Source organism: Panthera pardus, unplaced genomic scaffold, assembly GCF_024362965.1.
Source record: "Panthera pardus isolate Hobbes unplaced genomic scaffold, ASM2436296v1 HiC_scaffold_2, whole genome shotgun sequence".
NCBI classification, from domain to species: domain Eukaryota; kingdom Metazoa; phylum Chordata; class Mammalia; order Carnivora; family Felidae; genus Panthera; species Panthera pardus.
The window spans coordinates 7,021,510-7,044,146 of record NW_026526765.1 but is presented as its reverse complement, the minus strand read 5'-3'; the positions used below and the strand labels follow the sequence as shown (position 1 = coordinate 7,044,146).

The window sequence follows — 22,637 nt, the reverse complement described above, 5'->3', positions numbered from 1 at the left end:
ATTATCAAAGGGGGAGCAAGTTATTGGTTAAAGGTCTTCTTATCACATATGGAGGTTTAATTGCTTTTGCTCCCTTATCAAAACTGAATAAATAGGGGCACCTGGGTGGCGCAGTCGGTTAAGCATCCGACTTCAGCCAGGTCACGATCTCACGGTCCGTGAGTTCGAGCCCCGCGTCAGGCTCTGGGCTGATGGCTCAGAGCCTGGAGCCTGTTTCCGATTCTGTGTCTCCCTCTCTCTCTCTGTCCCTCCCCCGTTCATGCTCTGTCTCTCTCTGTCCCAAAAATAAATAAACGTTGAAAAAAAAAATTAAAAACTGAATAATTTATACACATGCAAGTCTATTTCTGGACTTTCCAGTGCCGAATTCCTTTGCTTAGTGTTCTATCTTGATCCTTACACCATGGCATGTTGATTATTGTAGTTCTATGAGGCTTCAAGTCAAGTTGACGTCCTCCAGCTTTGTTCTTCCTTCCCAAAGTGTTTTCAATATTCTGATACTTTTTATTTCTGTATGAATTTTAGAACCAGCTTGTCAATTTTTACCTCACCCCACCAAAGCCTTCTAGAATTGTGATTAAGATTGCATTGATTCGGTGCATCATTTAAGGGATTTGGTTTCCTTTAGTGTACAAGTCACGGACATAATTTGTGAGCTGTATTCTAAGTGTTTCATGTTTTTGATGCTACTGTAAATGGCATTCTTTTTTTAAAATTTCTTTAATGTTTATTTTTGAGAGAGAGAGAGAGAGAGAGAGAAGCAGAGAGAAAAGGAGACACAGAATCTGAAGCAGGTTCCAGGCTCTGAGCTGTCAGCACAGAGCCTGACGTGGGGCTGGAACCCACGAACCGTAAGATCGTGACCTGAGTCGAAGTCTGACGTTTAACCAACTGAACCACCCAGTGCACCTGTAAATGGCGTTCTTTTAATTTCTGATTGCCCATTGCTAGTACATAGGAATGAAATTAATATTTTATATTGATCCTGTATTCTGAAGCCTTGATAAATTAATGTTACTTCTGGTAGCTTCATGGTAGATTCTGCAGTATTTTTTACATACACAATCACAATGTTTGTGTACAAAGAGAAAGTTACTTCTTTTTTTCCGTTATAGATGAATTGTAATTCTTTTTGTTTCCTAGCTGTACAAAGTAGAATTGTCAGTATAAAATTGACTAGAAGTGGTAGAGGCAAATATCCTTGCCTTGTTTCTGATCTTAGTAAGAAAGCATGCAGGCTTTAACCATTAAGTAAGGTGTCAGTTTTGTATATTTTTAATACATGTCCTTTCTCAGATGTGGGAAATTTATTTATTTTCATAGTTGTTGGAGAGTTCCTATATGGCATGAATGTTGGATCTTATTAAGTGATATATTTGCGTCTTTTGACATGATCTTACAGGTTTACTTTCTAGACTGTTAATAAATGGTGAATTACAGTGATCACATGTCAAATGTTAATGCAACCTTGCACGCCTGACATCATTACCACTTAATCCCGAGAAATAACCCTTTTATGCAGTTTAGAGTTTTTTTTATTAAAATATCATCAAGAATTTTTGCATCTAAGTTCATGTGACATATTCACATGTAGTTTTCATTTCTTGTAATGTCTTTGTCTGGTTCTGATATCAGATTAAAGTCAACCTGAGAATGACTTCAGATGTGATCCCTCCTTTTCATGTTCCTGGAAATGGTGTGTGTAGTTGAGTTTATTTCTTCTTTTTATATTCCGTGTCTCTGCTTCACATGTTCAGTCTTGCTTCTAGCTTCTTGAACACATGAAATACAGTTATCATAACTGTTTTAATGTTCTTGACTACAAATTCTGTCATCTGTGTCATTTCTGTGCCAATGTCCATTGACTGGTCTTTCGCCTCATAATAGCTTGTGTTTTTCAGCAGCTTCCTTGTGTATCTGATCATTATAAATTAGGTGCAAGGCATTGTGATTTTTTTTTTCCTTGTTGTGTATGGGGCACTTCTGTGTTCCTGAAATTATGCTCTCCTCTAGGACATGATCAAGTTACTTGAAACCAATATGATCATTTGGCTTTTTCTTGGCTTCATTTGTTGAGATCAGAACAGAGTTTGGGGTGATTTTTCCCACAGTGGAGGCAAGACCCTGCTTGCTACTCTAACGGATGCCCAGGGAATCGTAAGGTTGTCCACTCTTGCTCTGAGGAGCGAACACTATGTCTGGCCCTGTGTGAGTGATGTACTCTGTTCCCTTCGATCCTTGCAGGTGGGTCTTTCCCCACCCGTGTGGTTTCCTCACATGGGTTCACTGATTTGTACCCACCTGAGTACTTGAGGTGGGACCTCTGCATAATACTGGAGTTTTCATTGTGCATCTCTCTCCTTCTGAGAACCCCAGCCTTTTGGCTTCCTCCACCTCTCAGCTTTGTCTCCTCAATCCCTCATCTGTGTGCCTGGGCTTCTCCTTCCTCCACCACGGCCTGGAGACCTCATCAAGGTTGTAGGCTGGGCCAGTAGGGGGGCTTCCCTCATGTTTCCCATCACTTGGCAATCACTGTCCTTCACTACCTGGTGTCCAGTGTTTTAAGCACTGTTGTTTCATACATTTTTCAGTTATTTTTTGGTGAGAAGGTTAATCCCACTTCTGTTACTCCATCTTGGTTAGAAGCAGAAGTCATCCTGTGGCCACAGACTTTTGACTCCATCATCTCGTTTTTACTTCTCTTCCTTACTGGGTACCATAGAGCTCATTTCCAGGACTTCCCGTCAATCTATGTTCTCTTTGCCCCAGGTGTCGGGGATCACAGACCTCCTGCTGTGCACAAACTTGGGTGCATTGGCCCTTTGCAGGCCAGACTGCATTTCTTCCTTATTTGTGTTGTGCAGAATGGCTTTCTGTCTCAGCAAGACACCCTTCGTTGTTGGAAGAGAACTTGATAAATGCATATGAAAACCGTGCGTATTCCAGATGAGAATAAATTTAGTTCATATCTTCAGCTATTCATAAAATGACTTTAAGGGTAATTTTCTTACTTTGGGCTGAGCATATGCTATCAAAATTTTGCTTGAATTCTCACCATCTATTTTACTTTCAACCTATGGAATATAGATATTGTAGTGTTTTTCAAAGGAAAAATGAACAGCAATACACAGAGCCTGTCTTAACCACCAAAAGGTATTCCCCAAACTTATTCATAGTCCCTCAGAATGGACTTATTTGTGAATTGATTAAAATGATGTATCCACTCACCAAAAAATAAATAAATAAATAAATAAGATCGGTAATATAAAGTAAACACGACAAACTTCCCGTGTGTTGGTGGAAGCAGGCATAGAAATAGACAAACTTCCATGACATTCATGCTTTGATTCTTTGAACCAAGGCTGAAGTGATGGTGGCCTGAATGACCAGAAAGCCGATTCAGGTGGGAGGGCCCATTTCTGTAGGTGCCTCCTAGACATTAAGTGAATGGTTCTTTCAGTGTTGACTGGGATAGAGAGTACGTGGGGGAACATATCTAGAGAATTGTGTAATATTGCTTTAGTAAGCATTCTTGATTTATTTTTCTTAGTTGTGCTTGACCATTTATTTACGTTTTTTCCTTGCATCAACTGTTTCCTTTATTGATTTTTATGTTTTTCCAGCTTTATTTTTTTTTTCCGGAAGTAACTAACATAACTTTGTATAAGTTTAACAGGCACCTCATGTTGATGTGATACGTTTATTATTGAAAAATAATACTATTAAACTACCGCCTCCATCCCATCACATAGCTACCACTTCTGTCTTGAGGTGAGAACGTCTAAGATCTACTTTCTTAGCCACCTTCAGTTATGTGATACAATGTGATTAGCTATAATCGCCATGTTATCCATTAGATCCCCAGACTTGTTAACCTCATAACTGGAAGTTGGCACCCTTGCGTATCTCCCCATTTTACCCATCTCTCCAATCACCACAATATCTATGTTGCTCTTTTGTATTTTTGTATTTTTTTAATAATTTTTAAAAATAATGTATTTATTTTGAGAGAGGCAGAGAGAGCATGAACAGGGGAGGGGCAGAGAGAGAGAGAGAGAGAGAGAGAGAGAGAGAGAGAATCCCAAGCAGACTCTGCAGGGTCAGTGCAGAGCCCGATGTGGGGCTCCAACCCACGAAACTGTGAGATCCTGACCTGAGCCGAAATCAGGAGTCCGACACTTAACTGTCTGAGTCACCCAGGCACCCTGAGTCTGTACTTTTTAGATTCAACATAGAAGTGATATCATGCGGAATTTGTCTTTCTCTGTACAGCTCATTTCACTGAGTATAATGTCCTCAAGGTCCATCCAAGTTGTTGAAAATGGTGGATTTTGGGGCGCCTGGGTGGCTCAGTCGGTTAAGCGTCTGACTTCAGCTCAGGTCATGATCTCACAGTCCATGAGTTCAAACCCTGCGACGGGCTCTGTGCCGACAGTTCAGAGCCTGGAGCCTGCTTTGGATTCTGTGTCTCCCTCTTTCTCTAACTCTCCCCCGTTCATGCTCTGTCTCTCTCTGTCTCAAAAATAAATAAACATTAAAAAAGAAAAAAGAAAATGGTGGATTTTGTTTTCAGAAGATCATTGTTGCACAGGAGTTTTGACTCCAAACAAGGCTCTTATGCACTGTTTCCTTCTCCACGAGGCTTCAGAATATCGATTCAGTCACGACCGACCATTTGCTTCTGTGGTCCAGCTTGTTCTGCGGTCCAGCTTGCTCTCTCTGGCTTCTTCTCTCAGAGGTGCCGAAAGTTAGGTGCTGGGTAGAGCAACTTTCTCCCCAAACATACTTGCTGTTATTCGATGAGGCTTTGCTGACATTACCGCCCTTAAAGTTTATGGTATCGCTGTGAACACTGGCCGATGGTAGTGGAATTGAAGGAGCTACATCAACAAATATTTTCTGAGGGCCTAAGCTAAACTGTGGCAAGAGAGAGTCCCCTCTGAATATTCCCATCTGCTCTTTCTTCTCTTTGTACAGAAAATATCATTTGCTCTTTCTTTAGCCTTATTGCAGGGAGTTTTCAGGGACCAAATAAGAGATCTCCGTTCTAAGTGGTAATATTGGGCCAAACCATTTGGTGAGATAAAGAGAAAGCAACACTCAGGTTTTGGATCAGTTCTTTGCTTGAGGACTTTCTCAGTGGCTTGGAGTCAAGAAAAGTGAAATGGGACAGAATATCCATGTTAGACTTTGGCTTCCCCATAGAGTAATAACAATATCTTACATTCGTGTAGCTTCCCATGGTTTACAGGGCATTTGCGTCTTAATGGTTTCAGTTGACCCTCATGACCACCTCGTGACATACACATGAAAGGTTTGTCCTGGGAGAACGTGGGGAAGACCTTCAAGCTTCAGATCTATGTTCCTTCACATGTTGCCTGGAGTATCATGACACTGCCTGTGTATGTCTATAGAAGAATTAGATTTAAATATAGGATGGCTGACAACCTAGTAACTGTGTTCCTCCTTTGTTCTTAATGAAGGCCATAGAATGTTCTAGGATGAAGTCTATCCAGTGATAACTTTTATCACTGGCCATAAGCCTTGAGAGCCTCATAAGACCCAAATAATCTAACCTGAGGCATAAAAGCCTGGCTATATGGGGACAGTCCCTTCCGTTTTATGTCTACATAATAGTATATATTATAGTATATATTGTGTATTACCCATTGTATTGTATATTACATATTCTGTTCACCCAGCATACCACATCTTACGTATCCATCCATCTTTGCTGCACACTTAGTTTGTCTCCATATCTTAGCTACTTTGAGTAATGCTGCAATAGACATGGGAGTGTAGACATCACTCTAAGACCCTGATTTCAGTTTCTTCGGATATATACCCAGAAGCGGGATTGATTTTAGTAACCATTGTTACCTGATGATTTCCACCAGAATATCAAGAATCCTATGTGGCAAGTAATAGTCATTAGCTCCCTGAAACGTCTTGGAAAACAATTTCTATTTTTAGCATCAAATGTAAGACTGTTCACATCCCATTCAGGGTCGGGTAGTTACTGTCGGGGTTCCTCAGCCAATCGTAGTGCGCATATTCAGCTGAACCATAGAACTACTCCCCCTTGAATCCAATCACTTTATAATTTTGGCCATTAATATAAAACTGACTGGTCATACTATTTCTTGGCACATCGTAATTTTATATGTTAAATGAATGCATCATAATCAAACCTCAAAAAGCAGGTGGAAAGAGAAGTTCTGAGTCTCATGGTAGACTGTGTACGATAAAGAGACAGCGAACAGAAGAACAAACTTGGTTATCAGAGATCAGGTCTAAGAAGCTTGAATCGATCTTTATTCTGGAGCTGGGGCCACCCCTGGCGCACGTGACCCCCTGCCCCGCTGAATATGTCACCAGCACACAGAGACCAACTCAGCTACTTGGCCCAGCTTTTGAATATATTTGCTAGTCATATATTTCAAAAAGGAAACTTCACCTCCATAGGAAATGTAAAATATCTAGTGTACAGAAGCTAAGAGTTATTGGGAGCGTCCTGTATATTTGTTTATTAAGATGTGGGATCTTACTGTTTTATAGGTGACGTCGAACTTACTAAGGCTTAAAGACCCGCATTTTTTAAGCAGGGATCCATAAACCACATATGTGCTGAGTCCGTTTCAGCAAGGAGCCCCGGACACTTGCCCAGCCAGGCTGGCACAGAGTGATGAAGGGGACGACAGTGGCGTGTGGCATTTTCAATTTGGGGATGGCAGTGCTGTCACACTGTCAGCCTGGAAGACCCCAGACAAGGCTTTATTGTATTCCTCTCCTATGGCCTCCATTTCGAGAGAAAACGGGAGGGCTCACGCATGTCCCGTCTAGTCTCTCACATGACTGGGTTGATGGCATTCTTTGGGGCTATTTTTTCATTTTGGAGCAGCATCCAAATAATACCGTAATAAAAGATGCTATAAACAAAGGGAAATGAAGTCATCCATCTTCTGGTGTGTTGGTGTGGAGATGAGAAGGACCAGCATTGGGGGGGGGGGGGGGGTGGGGGATGGCTAGAAGGTATTAAATCAGAGAAGCACTTTCCAGATTCTCTGCTGAAGGCCTATGATGTCACAGACATGAAGAACTCCTGAGTATCCCTTCTAAACTTCTTTAAAAAATGGGTTATGAGTAAAGAAAAGCAGTGAGAACAATTCGAGTCATGACGAAATAGGTGTTTTAATAGGCTTCCAGAGCGAGCTGGCCTTGTGGACACACGTGGCCAGTCTCTCTCCTGTCGGAAACTCTCTGATGTCGTATTAAAGGAGTATTCTTTCAAAGCCTGAAGCAACAAAGACAGGTCTTCCTGGGCCGGAATCCCTGACTGGAGGGGGGATGAATTAATGGTGGATTCCTAGAAGCTAAACAACCGCCCCCAACACACTTGGTGTGTGAGGGACCTGGATGAGAAGCAACAACCCGTCAGTGTACCACCCCCCTCGGTTGTGGGTGGTATTCGCCAAGTTGGAAGTGAAAACACTGGATTTTGATCTAACCAAAATTACAGCCTAGCTGCATTCAGATAACAGGAGACGGGGATGTTCCAGACACCAGGGTGGGGTAGGGAGTAAAGGGCCAGAGCCTCTTTTTTCAGTAGCGCACAGTGAATGGATAATGCCTAATCCTGGAATATTCTAGTTGTCAGATCTGTGGGATAAATATGGAAATACTCAACTAAAAGGTATGGGGGAGGGGCACCTGGGTGGCTCAGTTGGTTAAGTGTCCGACTTCGGCTCAGGTCACGATCTCTCGGTTCATGAGTTCGAACCCTGTGTCGGCTCGTGCTGACATCTCAGAGCCCGGAGCCTGCTTCAGATTCTGTGTCTCCCTCTCTCTCTGCCCCACCCCTACTCTCTCTCTCTCAAAAATAAACAAACATTAAAAAAAAAGATACAGGGAAAAGATAGAGTGGTTCTCTTTTTCATAAGAAAGCTTCGAGGGCTATTTAACACTTACTTTATGTATATGTTTAACATTGATAAAAATGATTTTTAAAGTATGGTCATAACTGGGTGCATTAAGTATCGTTAAATGAAACTTGCTTTATCGTGAAATGGAAGAACATTGAGGTAGTGCTGTGTCCAAGGTCAAACCCTGTACCCCTCCTATGTGGCGCTTCTTCTGTTTAGAATTCTTGACAAATAAATCTTTAAGAATTTTAATAATTGGAGTCCTGAATTCCACCCCCACCACCCCACCCCATGCCCCGTTTGCCAGACCTTCATCTGTACCCTACTCAATGACTGGGACGCCCCGCCTGTGCTTACAAGGGAGATGTCTGGTAGTGAGGGAAGGGAGGAGAAGCAGAAATACCATGGTTGTATCAACGAGGGAAATGCTGTGAAACTTACACAGTGGAAGTTATTACAGGGGCGCCTGGGTGGCTCAGTTGGTTAAGCGTCCAACTTTTGCTCAGGTCATGATCTCACAGTTCATGAGTTGGAGCCCCACGTAGGGCTCTGTGCTGTCATTGCAGAGCCTGCTTAAGATCCTCTGTCCCCCTCTCTCTCTGCCCCTCCGCCACTTGTGCTCTCTCTCAATAAGTAAGTAAATAAATAAATAACATATTTTTGCAAAGAAGTTATTACGTATTGTGTATTTTATTTGGATAAATAAATACTCCACTACTCTTATGCTTAGAATCTGTGATCCCAGAGCTTAAGATACTCATTAAATCTCATTGAGCATTATGTTGTCCAAAAACGAAAAGTTTTGGTTCCATCATTTGAACTTCAAGCTTTTTTTTTTAAAAAAAAAGCTAAGCTCTGGGTGCCTGGGTGGCTCAGTCAGTTAAGTGGCTGACTTCCGCTCAGGTCATGATCTCATGGTCCGTGAGTTCGAGCCCCGCGTCGGGCTCTGTGCTGACAGCTCAGAGCCTGGATCCTGTTTCGGATTCTGTGTCTCCCTCTCTCTGACCCTCCCCCATTCATGCTCTGTCTCTCTCTGTCTCAAAAATAAATAAACGTTAAAAAAAAATTTAAAAAAAAAAGCTAAGCTTAACATTGGAATAGTCAGCAGTTTTGGTTATTTATCAGATGAAAGACGGAAGATGGTTTTTATGGGGTCACCATTCTTATTCACGTACGGTTACACTTACTGTCTCATTCTCCTTGTTGACACAGGATAAACTGTGCAGATTCCTTGTCTTGTTTTAAAGTTTATTTATTTTGAGAGAGAGAGAGAGAGAACATGAGCAGAGGAGGAGCAGAGAGAGAGAGAGAGAGAACACAAGAAGGCTCCGTGCTGTTAGCGCAGAGCCGGGTGTGCTCCATTAGGCAATCTGAGATTGTGACCTAAGCCGAGATCAAGAGTAGGACGCTTAACCGACTGAGCCACCCAGGCGCCCCTGTGCAGATTCCTTCTGTGGTTGACCTGAACACTGATCATCCTCTTAAATGTCCAATTTAACAAAAATGTGTTTTCCACTTTGTAGAGTAGCCGGTGGGTGTCAGGATGTGACGTTTTAGAGAGCCCTGTCTCTCAGTAAGGGAAGGAAGCCCTGGACCCAGTTTATGCCCTACGATAAGCACCTGCCGCACCCTTTCTCTCCCAGGAGTACCAGCCTTGCAATATCAACCCGTGCCCCGAGCTGAAGAAGACCACACCCTGGACGCCCTGGACGCCCGTCAACATCTCGGACAACGGGGGCCACTATGAGCAGCGATTTCGCTACACGTGCAAAGCCCGCCTGCCTGATCCAAATCTGCTGGAAGTGGGAAGACAGAGAATCGAGATGCGATACTGTTCTAGTGACGGAACCAGCGGCTGCTCTACAGACGGTGAGCAGCCAACCCCCCAGGACCGACCCAACTTGCACAGACCCGCGTGCGACCCCATCTCTCAGGTCACAGGCGAGCAAGGGGCTCTTTTCCTTTTGATTATTTTCCCCTTAGCAATCTACGACAGTGATCCCACAAGTGCACAAATGCCTTTTGTAGCAAACTGATGGGAAAGAGTTCTATACTGAGGTGGTCCTGTGAACTCAGCCCTCAAAATAACACTGCCTTCTTAATACATCCAGAAGAGTTTCGGGGGGGGGGGGATTTATTTAATATCAGAAAATATATCAAGGAAGCCTCAGTCGTCTTCCATGAATCTTCTGGCACTAAAATGTAAGCTGCAGATAAGCTTTTCCTTTGATTATCCCCAAACTGGACAAAGACAAAGAAAGACCATCTCTGTGTTTCTGTCTATAGAAGGATCTTTCTGCGAAAAAGTTCGGCCTGTGGGGATCCTTTAATAGTCTCTGAAATTGCTCTGCCCTTTTAATCCCTTCAATAGCATATTAATAGCAGAAGGGAAAGCTCTAAGAGAGACCACAAGATGCACCCTCCGCCTGGCCCCGCTGCTCAGTGGGCTACTCTCCTCTGACAACTCACTTGCTCCCCCTGGAGCTCAGCTGTCTCCACTGCAGGAAAGGGGGTGAGCCTGGCCTTCCCAAAGAGCTTCATTTCCGCTTCCTTATTCATCACTTCTGTCTTTCTCATCTACTTTCACAAAATTTGTCCAATTCTAGAAAGGAAATAGTTGTTCACAGATGGTTCTCAGAACATGATGTGATGAGGACGGTGATAGTAATGTCGTGCACCTGGAACATTTCTCAGCACTTTTGTGTTTATGATTCCACCTCATTCTCCCAACATGAATGTAACATAGAAAGCATAGTCACCGTCAGTGACACTTTTGGAGAAGGATCCTTAGACCCAGGGTGGGTGGCCTTGATGAACCACTGAGGCAGTCGCCATGTTGGACTGACATGGATGGGATAAATTCATGGGGGTGTGATAAACGTCCTCCTCTCCTTCATGACCAGAGGGAAATGGCTCCGGAGTGGCTCCACGTGAGGACCACTGGTGGCACACTGGCCACAAATGTCCCTGTCTCCTCCAGGAGCCTCTGAACAGCAGGGGCATCTTGGATCTGCCAGCCTTCATGACTGGAGGCTTGGCAGTTGCCATTGAGAGCCACACCTAATTGTACGTTCTGACATTAACTATTTCCTGACCTCAAACCATCCTGCTCACTGTAGTTCACCAACTAAATATAAGCCTGTTCATTGTTTCTTGAAAAAAAAAAAAAAAAAGTCTGCTTTAGTGAAAAATGTTGTGTGAATAAGTCTACAATTTACATAAAGCAAACACCCATACATGTAGAAAATCAAACAAAATGATATTCACTCTTATTAATTGTGTAAAACCCTGCTGTAAGAAGAAAAGATATATGATAGAATATCAAGAGAAAACTGAGGACCCATTTGAAAGATCTGCATTCCACAAGGGATCATCCTGTGATGTCATGTTGGCATTGTGACATAAAATACAAAATCCCCAGTTAAAGATGAATTTCAGATATTTTTCAGAATTTTTAAAAATATGAGTATGCCCCATGAATCTTTTCCGGATAAGTATGACCCATGCAATATTTGGGACATACTTACCCTAAAATATTGCTAAAATTTGAATATCCAAATTCATCTGAAACTTGGATTTAACAGGGGTTCTTCTATTTTATTTGCAAAATCTGGCAACGCTGTCTCTGAGTCATCCACTTATTTTCTCATTTCAGAGCAGGCAGTGAATTTTCTTATTTCTTATTTCATCTAAGTAAAAAAGAGACAGTGAATAGCAGTGTGTCCCTACAGGAATGTCATTGTCTTTTCTGAACATACATTTTTTTAACCCTTTCATTCTCAGATGCATAGAAAACCATAGCTGATATTTGTTTTCAATGATAGTAATATAAACTAAGAACAAGTTTGATACACATTTATAAAAAATATCCCATATTTCCTCCAAAAGTATATCTTGAGCAAGCCTTAAAATGTACTTCCTCTGCCTTGTGTCTTAGGGGCTTCTGGTTCTAATGACCATCCACACGTTTTGGTATGGGCATCTTGAAAATACAGAATCGGGCTTCTTTGCCTCTGATTGCCCAAAATGAGGTTTGCCTGTGCATTGTTGTTTCTGTATTGATTAAGCACAGAGTACCGGTTCATTACAGAAAGACATTTCTAATCCATTTTCTCAAAAGAGCATCCTTCCTAGGTTTCTGAGCCAGAGTTTTTAACAACAGAGGAGCTTAGCAACAGGGCTGTGAGTGTATTTGCCTTGTCACACCTCCCGGGAACTGCGTGGCATCCTCAGAGTTTTTTGTTAAAACCCGCATCACATCGCCAGCGTTTGAGAGAATTACTGAATATCTGTAATATTGTAAGCGAGCAGCCATTTTCACCAAAGCAAGCAGGAATGTTGACTGTGGCTAATTAAATGGCTTCCCAAGTGTAGAATGCTCAGAGCAGACCGGACCCCAGTACATAGGCAGAGCCTGTTCTTAACAAGACATTTCCTCGCTGCTGTGCCCTTACCGCCGCATGTGTACCTGGGAAAACACACCTGTTGGTAAGTGTGCTGTGAACTGCTTGGGAGCGGGTGCCACTGGGCAAGTTCATTCACAGGTGTGTTCAGTTCCGGGTCAGGCGCTCCACCCCTTGCCCGGTTCTTGGACAGACACCTGTCGCCCTGGCCTGTGATTCCGAAGCAGTTAACTCTGAATTATTTCCGAGACTTTCACCAGCATTAATTCACTTTGGAAAGGCTCACGGATAGAGGAACGGGTTTAGAAAAATGTCTGAATCATGCTTCCGTTTGTCCAGACGGATGTCCCCAATGGTGAGCATGGCCTGGTCCTGGACAGCCCGGTTTTGTTGCAGGATTCCCAAGGGAAGGGAGAAAGTTGTGTTTTCTTTGTAAGAAGTTTCTCAGGAAAATAAGTGACCTACAAACCCAAGGAAGTTACCACATTTACAAATCTAGTTCTCAGCTGCATCCTATGCAATAGCAAACGCAGAGAAAGAAGCTTCAGCGATTGGAGATTATCATTCGCCGCCAGTTGTTTGGTTTTTGAAGCATCAGAAGTATTCAACCGATGTTGAGAGTGTAGTTCTAGAAACGAAGCAGGCAGCCCAGGCAGAGTGAAGGTTTGCACTGTGTTTCCTCTAAGGACTTCTAATAGAATCACACTTGGGCCATTTCCTTGGCAGGCCTTTCTGGCGATTTCCTGCGTGCCGGGAGATACTCCGCCCACACCGTCAACGGGGCGTGGTCGGCCTGGACGTCGTGGTCACAGTGCAGCCGCGACTGCAGCAGGGGCATCCGGAACCGGAAGCGGGTTTGCAACAACCCCGAGCCCAAGTATGGGGGCTTGCCTTGCCTGGGCCCCTCCCTGGAATACCAGGAATGCAACATTCTGCCCTGCCCAGGTGAGTGGATTGAGTAATCTGGAAAACTTCTGAAAAATCAAGGGCCTTAGAAGACCTTCTGATTTAGGGAGGCTCGTTTAGCTTCCCCAGCCTTAGGCTTGAGATTATATGTATGTAAAGACTCACAGACTATATTTTCTAACTGCATTGGTGTAAAGACACATATAACCTAGGCTGGATTATATTCATTTATTTCTTCTGATATTTATAAATGTTTATTTATTTTGAGAGAGAGAAAGAATGAGTGTGGGAGGGGCAGAGAGAGAGGAAGAGGGAATCCTAAGCAGGCCCCGAGCTGTCAGTGCAGAGCTGACCATGAGATCATGACCTGAGCCGAAACCAAAAGTTGGATGCTTAACTGAGCCACCCAGGCGCCCCTATGTCTCCTGATTTTAAAAGCAACTACAACATTCTTGTGAATCCCTATAAAAATCCTGGGCCCTAGGCATCATGCCTGATGGAGAAGTCGGCCCTGCCGTCATGGCCTGGAGAGATGTGTTGTGTCCTTGAAGCTGGGAGGTTGACCTCCTCCCAAACTGATAGGCCCAGCCGTCCCGGGACCGCCCTCCCCCCCATACCACAGGCTCCTCTTCCAGAATGACAGGTATCGAGAATGACCCACCAGGTGCCAGCCAAACCAGCCAAATCAGTCAGTCAGCAGGCCTCCACTCTGTGCTGAGTTCAGTCCTCTAAACACACACTCTTCTCCCCTGGAGGCTGACGGAAGCTGTGTTGTCTGTGTCCTGAGACCTGGCATCTCATTTCACGAACTCCCAGAAAATCACAGGGTTAATAAATGAGCCTGAAGAGCCTCCTTCCTCCAGGACAGGACGCTGTGTGCACCGTCTGTCCTAGTCAGCGCTCCATTCTCTCTGTGTCCCCACTGCCACAGCTCTGGATGTGGCTCTGGCACCTGACTCGCTTCCACCTGATGCTCCCGTGGTCAGAGTCTGCCATCGATGCCACACGGCCACCCGAACCCTGTTGATGGCTGTGCGTGTTGTCTTTGGCTCTGTCAAGTAAAGGCTCCAGGACAGCCGGGAACTCTGTGACGGACCCACTCCCTGCAGTGTCCCCGGCTCCCAGCACCAGCCTGGCACCCACGAAAGAGCTCTCAGTGATCGTTCACGGAACGATGAGAAAACAAGCCCGTGGTTACTTGACCTCCCTCCCTTCCTTCTTTGCTTCAATTCTGTCAGCAAACATTTCTGGATAGCCCACTGTGCACCATTCACAGGGAATAGGTGGGCATGGTGATATGGTCCCGGGCAGAAAAGAACCTAGAGTTCGGTGAGGAGGTGCATCCTGGGAATGATGTCAACCCAGGATGGTCACTGGCTATTGGGCTGATGACCAGATGTAGTGACTATATCAGCCGAGGACCCATTGAGCTGGAATTATGGCAGCTACCCCGATCAGGTGGCCCCTGAACTGGGTCCTGAGGGACAGACAGGAGTTGACCAAATAGACAAGCAGGGATGGTGAGTGAGGGAGGGTGATTCCAAACACCAGGTACAGTGATTTTAAAGATACAGAAGCCTGCAAGCATAGCATCTTTTTCAGTGGGTACAAATAAGTTTCTTAGTTCCTTAAGCAAGGAACTCTCTTGCAGCAGACCTCAGTGAACATTTGTTGGATGGGTGAATGGACAAAAGGTGGATGGATAGATGACGGATGGGTGCTGGGTGAATTGGATGGATAGATAGGTGGATGGATGGACAGATGAATTGGATATTTGATGGATGGATGGATAGGTGGGGGATGAATGGATGATGGGTGGATTGGTAGATGAATAGATGGGTGAGTGGATAATAGATGGATGGGTGCTGGGTGAATTGGCGGATGGATGGATAAGTGGATGGATGGACATGAATAATGGGTAGATGAGGGATGGATGGATAGGTGGGGGATGAATGGGTGATGGGTGGATTGGTAGATGAATAGATGGATGAATGGATAATAGATGGATGGGTGGTGGACGAATAGATGGATGGATAGATGATGGATGGGTGCTGGGTGAATTGGTGGATAGGTGGTGAGTGAATTGGTGGATGGATAGATAAGTGGATGGATGGACAGATGAATAATGGGTAGATGAGGGATGGATGGATAGGTGGGGGATGAATGGGTGATGGGTGGATTGGTAGATGAATAAATAGTTGGATGGCTGGATGGCTGGATGAATAAATGTACATTAAACTGAAAATAACATAGCTCTCAGCTTTGTAGCTGAGAATCCCAATAATGCCCTTGTTCCTAGGGCTGCTCAGCCCCTTTTAGGCTGTCTCTTCCTGTATTTCTCCAGCCTCAGGGGACTTTTCCCTTCAGCCACTCAGTTCTCCCAACCAAATGATGTTGAGGGGGTGGGAAAGGTCACAAAGCCAGTTCTTTCCCACAGCCCCAGCACGGAGAGTAAGATTCCTCCCTGGAGCTGGGAGACAGTTTGTTGGTGACATCATCAGATTAGGATACGTGTTTTAAACTGAACAGGGAGGGCGGCAGGGGAATGTCAGGATCCCTCCATCCACCCACGCCTCCCCAGGATCCAGACATGAGTCCTCATCACTGTCAACGAGCTTCAAGTCTCCTCCAAATATTTGAATGCCGCTCTGGTCCTTGCATGTAAGGCTCAAGCCCATCTCAGACACATCCCTTAACATGACTCGGGGGCTATTTGTATTTCAGTTGATTTGATGGCCAAGCCAGTATCATGTGCACATAACCCTAATGTCTTGAAATAGCTCCGTCCTCACTTTCTTTCTGAAAGCCAACATTCCAGAGGGTTGTGGAAATATTCAGACGGGTCCCCGTCACTTTCCACTTGGGAATGAGCAAGTTCAGGCGACTGAGTTGGGTAAATGTCTATCCTCTCTCCCACCTTCTAGAAAATTCCTGAACACACGACGGGATGTAACTTGGCAAGGGGGGATTGGAAGCGATCAGAGATGTGGGTGCCAAGCTGCAAATCCAGCAATAGGGCTATTTTTTACCCCATTTAGGATACTCTCCTCCCTGTGAATTTACTCATCCTTAGTCCTATTGGGCCCATAAAGAACAGCTACAAATGGACACTGTATCTTATTTAAAAACAAGTTTGTTCATTATGATGAAATTTGAAAATCAAAGGCTAGATGAATGGAAAATCCTTTAAATCAGTCAATGAAAAATTTGATCTCCAATTCCAATTTGTATACTAAACTGCAATAAGGTTGTAAAGTCGTGATCGTGTTGAAATGATCCTTTCTCCCCTCCTGTGGGTTGGTCTGGTAGTAACTTCACCTATGTAATTTTCCTGCAACACTGAGTGGTAGCTTGGTCTTTCTTCACTCCCTTTGTCAATCCACGTTTATTTCAGAACTGAGGATTCCAGATCTTGACCTACAAAGGTAGAATCAACAGGTAGTTCCTTGTTACTAAGTACTATTCAAATTAAAATAAGATTCTGTGTATATTTATGAAAACCTTAAGTATGAGGGAGGAGGATCCTGAGTGGGATGAGTTGGGGCAGATGTATGTTCTATAGATAACATGTTAGACACCTGTGATGAGCTTAGAACACTCTGCCTTTCTCTTCATGAATTCCTTGAGTCCACGCTTTGTTCTGTAAACCACAGGCAACAAAAATGGCTCATGAGACATAGCTTCTGTCCAGAAGGAGCACTGAGGATTGGAGTAGGGGCAGCTGTTGCAGGAAACTTCTGCCCAGGGGACCTTGGAGGAGTCTAGAGCACAGCTGTCCTACAGTGACGGCCTGTGTGGCCCAGGCCTCCAGACGCTGGAGAATCCACGTCAAACACGCCCACGTCCTGGAGAACTGTAAATGTCGGGCTTTGTATCTCTGACAGCACATAGGATGCCTGACACTCAGACGTTAATCATTCCATTTTGCTTTGCTCTTTAGATCACTAGTAACTGTACTTCCCGTGGCCACCATTCTTCTGTTACTGTAGTAGGTAGATGCCAACACGAATTGGCATCTTCTTCTATGAAGTTGACCTAATGCGTACATTCCATTGGCTCAAAAATAATTCCCTACAATTGATTGCTTTGCTCCTTGCAAAAAACCTGGGATCTGAGCTTTCGTATATTTGTCCGATCTTCCTACGAGCTGGTCTTTCTTGGCCAGGAGGAGATTCCCGCAGGAGTTTTAGCGACGGGACAGAAGTTACGTGAAACCCCACACTGTGCCGAGTCCTGGGCTCAGCCTGCCAGGCCTGCTCCCCACGCGTTCCCTCTGCGCCCTAACCCTTCTGCATTTCAGTCCCACATTTCTAGAATACAACCCCCCCCCCCACCACCAAGGCTGGCGGTGAGGACGGGGGGCAATACTGAGCGAGTTATTATTTCCACTCGTGTAGTTATTTTGTTAGTCCAGCCTGGTTTATGTAGCGGAAAAGGAAGATTTCATGTGCTCAGCCCAGCTCAGCACGGAGTCTACATTTGTATGGTTTTCTTGGCTTCCAAGTTCCTGTTTTCCGACCAGGTTCTGCATGCTCCCTGGCAGTGAAGGCTACGTCATGGAGCTTTTTAATAGGCTGTTATTTCTGTTTTGGAAACACGTTAGCCTTCCGAATGTGAAATGGCATTTCCATACTCAATGTCATTTTTCACCCGGTGTAAAGCACCATCCCCCTTCTCCGCAGTGTCACTGCCCCCAGAGGAAGGTTGAGATTTGAAACGTAAGCACGAGGATGACGTGGTGGGGGGCGAGGAGCAGGGTAGAATCGGTCTGGGGGCATCAGACAATTACAGACCAGGGCGACTACCTGATGGAATGAAGTGGCTGGAATTGTCCTTTGATTTCCTTTTGTACAGGGAGCATCTATTTCCCCAACTCTTCAATATCCCTTGGAGCAAAGCAATTGCCGTGGCAATTGGTAGAAGTACGATGTGATCTTGTGGTTTAAACTGACAAGTGGGAACGTTCCGCAACTGGGTTCGGTTACTAATGTGCCCCCAAACTGCTCACATTTTGAGCGAGAATGACACTCTCTCTGTCAAACAACCGACAGTCCTGGGCCGGGGGATGTTTTTCACTATCCCCACCGGACAGTCGGTGTGGGGGGCGGGGGCGGGCAGCCTTTATTAGACGAGATGAGATGATACTTAGCGTACTGGTTGAAATGTGGATAGGAGCGAACAGTTTGAAAGACCGCAAGGTGGGTTGTACATAGGAGCTTATTGGCTCCCTGCTGTGTGTGACCGTTAGATCCTGCGTGATCATAGAATAATTGTGAAGGAAAGCACTCGATGTTTGGTTTGTTTTTTAAAGTGTTTACCCTTTTTTGTGTTTGAGTAAGAATATTTAACGTGAGAGCCACCCACGTGAGATAACAAAGACTTAACAAACCTTTATTAAAAGACAATACTGTTACTACGGTACTGTTCGGACAACACCAGACGGTACCGTTAACTACAGACGCGGTGCCACACAGGCACATAGTGTTGGCGTCTGTGAACGATGGTGCAGTGGACATGGGAATGGAGGTGTCTTTTAGAAATCTTGATTTCAGTTCTTTCGGATATCTATACCCAGAAGTGGGACTGCTGGATCACACAGTAGCTCTGGTTTTCATTTTTTGAGGAACCTCCGTAGTGCTTTCCCCAGCGGCCGCCCCAGGTTTCATTTGCACCGGCAGCGTGCAAGGGTTCCAGTTTCGCCACATCCTCACCAACGTTATTATCTGTCTGTCATTCTTTTTATAATCTCCATCCTGGCAGGGGTGGGGGGATGCCTTATGGTGGTTTTGAATTGGCATTTCCCCAATAATGAGTGATGTTGGCCATTGGTCAGCAGGTCTATCATTAGCCACAAGGGGCGCCTGGGTGGCTCAGTCGGTTAAGCGTCCGACTTTGACTCAGGTCATGATCTCACAGTTCATGAGTTTGAGCCCATGTCAGGCTCTGTGCCGACAGCTCAGAGCCTGGAGCCTCCTTCGGATTCTGTGTCTCGGGTCAGATATGACAGTAGCAGAGACCGAAGCCAGATGAGGTGTCTGTTTTAGCAACTTCAGCTACCGCGAGGCAAGCCCTGAGGTCCCAGAGCCAGGCGGGCCGCTGATCCCAGCGTTCAGGAGGCCCGTGGGCAGGTATCAGGGGCCCGGCCTGGAGAGAACGGGAGTCATGCTCTGGGTCACCAGCAGTCATGGAACCAGTTATGCCTCACGCCCTTAGTGTAAAACTCACCTGCATTAGCATCCTGAAGTCTGGCCGCAGATCTTGGGGATTCCTGTCTTTGGTCTCCTGTCAGTGCACTTCCAAGGCAGCGTGGTTTATGCTTAGTTGGGTTGTTTGATGCCCCCATCTAGAAGCATCCTTCACAGTTCCTGCCAGGACCCGTTAGCTCTTTTCTATCCCGCTCTCGTGGAGCACATCGTAATGCAATTAGTAAGGAAGCCTGTGTCCACAACTGCTGATCCTTGGCTGCAGTTCCACTCTGTGGTTAGCAAAGGTGAGCGCTCCCTGGCCTTCCCAGTAATGACCACGGAATGTGGTTAATGATCCTTCCCAGAACTGGGACTTTGTTATGTGTACATAGCATTCCTCGGCTATCTTCGTGCTTGCTTGTTATATGCTTGGAAACATTTCCTGAAAGAGCAAGTAAGAGGAACCGAGAAAGCAGAGGGAGAAATACACAAAACTGGTTTCGCCACCAGGAGGAAGAGGCCAGACAGCCCTGGGAGCGGTCAGGGGCGTGTGCAGGTGTCCTCCCACGATGCACGTTCTATCTGCGGCCGCATCAGGCTGGTCACATTAGGAGTTCAGAAGTCATATGCCTTTGTGTCCCTTCCCAGTGGATGGCGTGTGGTCTTGCTGGTCTCCCTGGTCAAAATGCTCGGCGACCTGTGGCGGTGGACACTACATGAGGACCCGCTCGTGCACAAACCCGGCCCCAGCCTACGGAGGAGACATCTGCCTGGGGCTCCATACAGAGGAAGCTCTCTGCAACACGCAGCCCTGCCCCGGTGAGCAGCCAGGAGGCTTGCGCGATTCTGGGCAGTCTCGCCTCTTCCCTTGATTGATGTAGAAACGGTGAAATTGATGGTAGCCCACGACAGCAAATCCTGAAAGAGAGGAGCACCTCATCCCTCACAGTTATCCTTGACTATATCCCACTGTTGTGCATTAAAATAGCTGCCACCACGTCAAGAGTGTCACAACGAGTAACAGAAACTCGTTATCACAATGTCTCAGTAGAAGGTTTAACCTGGTAGTGGGATCTGAAAATCAGAGTGGGGAGCAAGGAGAGCCCTTGGAAGGACTCGGCCTCAGGTCTGGGGGCAGGGGTGGGCAAGCTCCGAGGCTGGCTAGCACAGGTGCCCAGTGGGTGCACTGTAACAGCCTCCCCACCCAACAGGGCCCGCTAGGAATGAATGAGGCGCCCTCTTCTGAGTCTAACTTTGACATTGAAATGCTCATCTTTTTTTGTTTTTAACTTGCTCCTCCAGATCTTTCTGGAAGGTTCCATTTATACAGAACAGTGCCTAGAAACCAGATTCTCAGTCATCCTCAAACCTGGCGCTTGACACATTTTTGAGGAAAAATGTCATGTCTTTACAGTGAGTCAAGGCACACGTCTGATTTCCAAACTTCCCCTGTAACGCAAAGATGATGCTTAAATCTAAAAAGAAGAAAAAAGCAACCCGCATAGAAACATGTCTTTTTAATGTGTTTAATAGTTTCAAAAAATACGGAGAGTCCTTTTTTATTTATTTATTTTTAAACCCCTTACTTAAAATATAAGGGTTGCTCTCTCTTTTCACACATCCGTAAGCCTGGGCGAATTTAACAAATCCTAGTAAATTTTCCACTTCGGGGTGAAGTGACCTTTTATCACTCAGCTTGGGGCCTTAACTCAAGACTCGTGCACCGATCTTACGCACATAGGCAACGGTAAACACGGGATAAAATAAATTCTTCCTCAAGTACAGCCTGACTTTGGTATATTGACTCTGCACAGTTGTTTTTGTAACAGAAGCGAAAGTATTCGACACCCCTTTCAGCAACCAGGGCTTTCTCATTCACACATTGTCATTTCTCTTGCTCGAGCTCTGAGGCCTGTAGGAATTTTGCGGGAAAACCTTTGAGGGCTGGCCTTCATTGGGGAGCATTGCCAGGTGGAAAATGGTGTCCTCACTGCTGATTTCTCTCCCCCGACCACTGCCCATGTCTACACTGCTGGACCTCACGAATTAGCTTACTGAGTGTCTAGTACAATGAGTTGAAAGCAGTAAAATAACATGGGTTCTAGAAAATGCGTTTTAAGCACATTTGATTTTTGATCAAAGGCATACCAACTCTTTTATCCGTGCCCGTGTGTAATTTATGTACTGGAGCGGCCAGAGGCTACCTGTCCATCTTATTTATACCCAGACCCGTTAAAATTGTAGTATGAAAATTTAATGTAACGTATGTGACCTGTGGTGCTTCCAGGTCGATCGATCTCAGTGGGCAGTGTTGTCCCGTCCCCTTCTGGTCATTGCAGAGAGCTGGTCGGAGTGGTCAGACTGGTCGGAGTGTGACGTGTCTGGAGTCCAGATCCGTGCCCGCCAGTGCATCCTTCTGTTCCCTGTGGGCAGCCAGTGTTCTGGAAACACCACGGAGAGCCGGCCGTGTGTGTTTGATTCCAATTTCATCCCAGGTAAGAGCAGAGATGCTTATCGGGGTGAACAAAATCATTTCCATTGTTTAGAGAGGAGATGAGTCATAGGTGGGAGTGTTAGCTGTCCTTGGAGGTCGCTTTTGGTGAAACAGAGATGATCCTATCAATTCTTGTCCTTTCAAGGTAATTAGACGATAGATTTACAGATAACGGTGGGTTGCATTTAGGCCATGAGTTTTAAGTTTGGTTTTTTTTTGTTTTTTTTTTTTTAGCACAGTGTCTTTTACAATTTACTGACTATAACACAGCGAGAAGATTCTGCTCAAAAAAATTAAAATAGATTATTTTGGTATTTTAACAGGTTAAATGCTTCTGTCATGTTGTGTGCAGGTGTTTGTACAGAGAAAAGGGGACAATTCTTTTGCAACTTTGATATAGTTGGGAAAATGGAAATGTACCAGGGGGCTCATCTTGGAGAAGAGATTAGCTGGCCCTTTGCCAGTAGGCTTTTCCATGTGAAATTGATGTTTACTTATCGATGGTAACAAATCATCTGTCGCATGTTCACTGTAAGCATGGTGTTAGATACTTGTAAGTCATTTTGTACATGTCCACTGTGGGCCTTAGGACTGATGTAGACCAAAGCAGAGAGCAACCTGTTTCAAGATAATAATAGGTAACTACCTTGTTTTCTTCCAGCTACGGAAAAAGGTAATCATATGTTACAGAAAATTAGTAATGTTAGTCTTGTATGGCACTTCCATC

The 22,637-nt window shown here is 45.1% G+C and overlaps 1 protein-coding gene across 10 annotated transcripts in view; it reads left to right on the top strand.

The window, feature by feature from the left end:
* SEMA5A (semaphorin 5A) overlaps positions 1–22,637 on the top strand; it is a 477,458-nt gene that overhangs the window by 439,310 nt on the left and 15,511 nt on the right. For all 10 annotated transcript variants that reach the window (XM_053906877.1, XM_019450800.2, XM_019450802.2 and 7 more), the window contains 4 exons: positions 9,566–9,791; positions 13,052–13,270; positions 20,065–20,235; positions 21,756–21,911. In XM_053906877.1, coding sequence (XP_053762852.1) covers positions 9,566–9,791; positions 13,052–13,270; positions 20,065–20,235; positions 21,756–21,911 — 772 coding nt within the window. The remainder of the gene's footprint in view (positions 1–9,565; positions 9,792–13,051; positions 13,271–20,064; positions 20,236–21,755; positions 21,912–22,637) is intronic.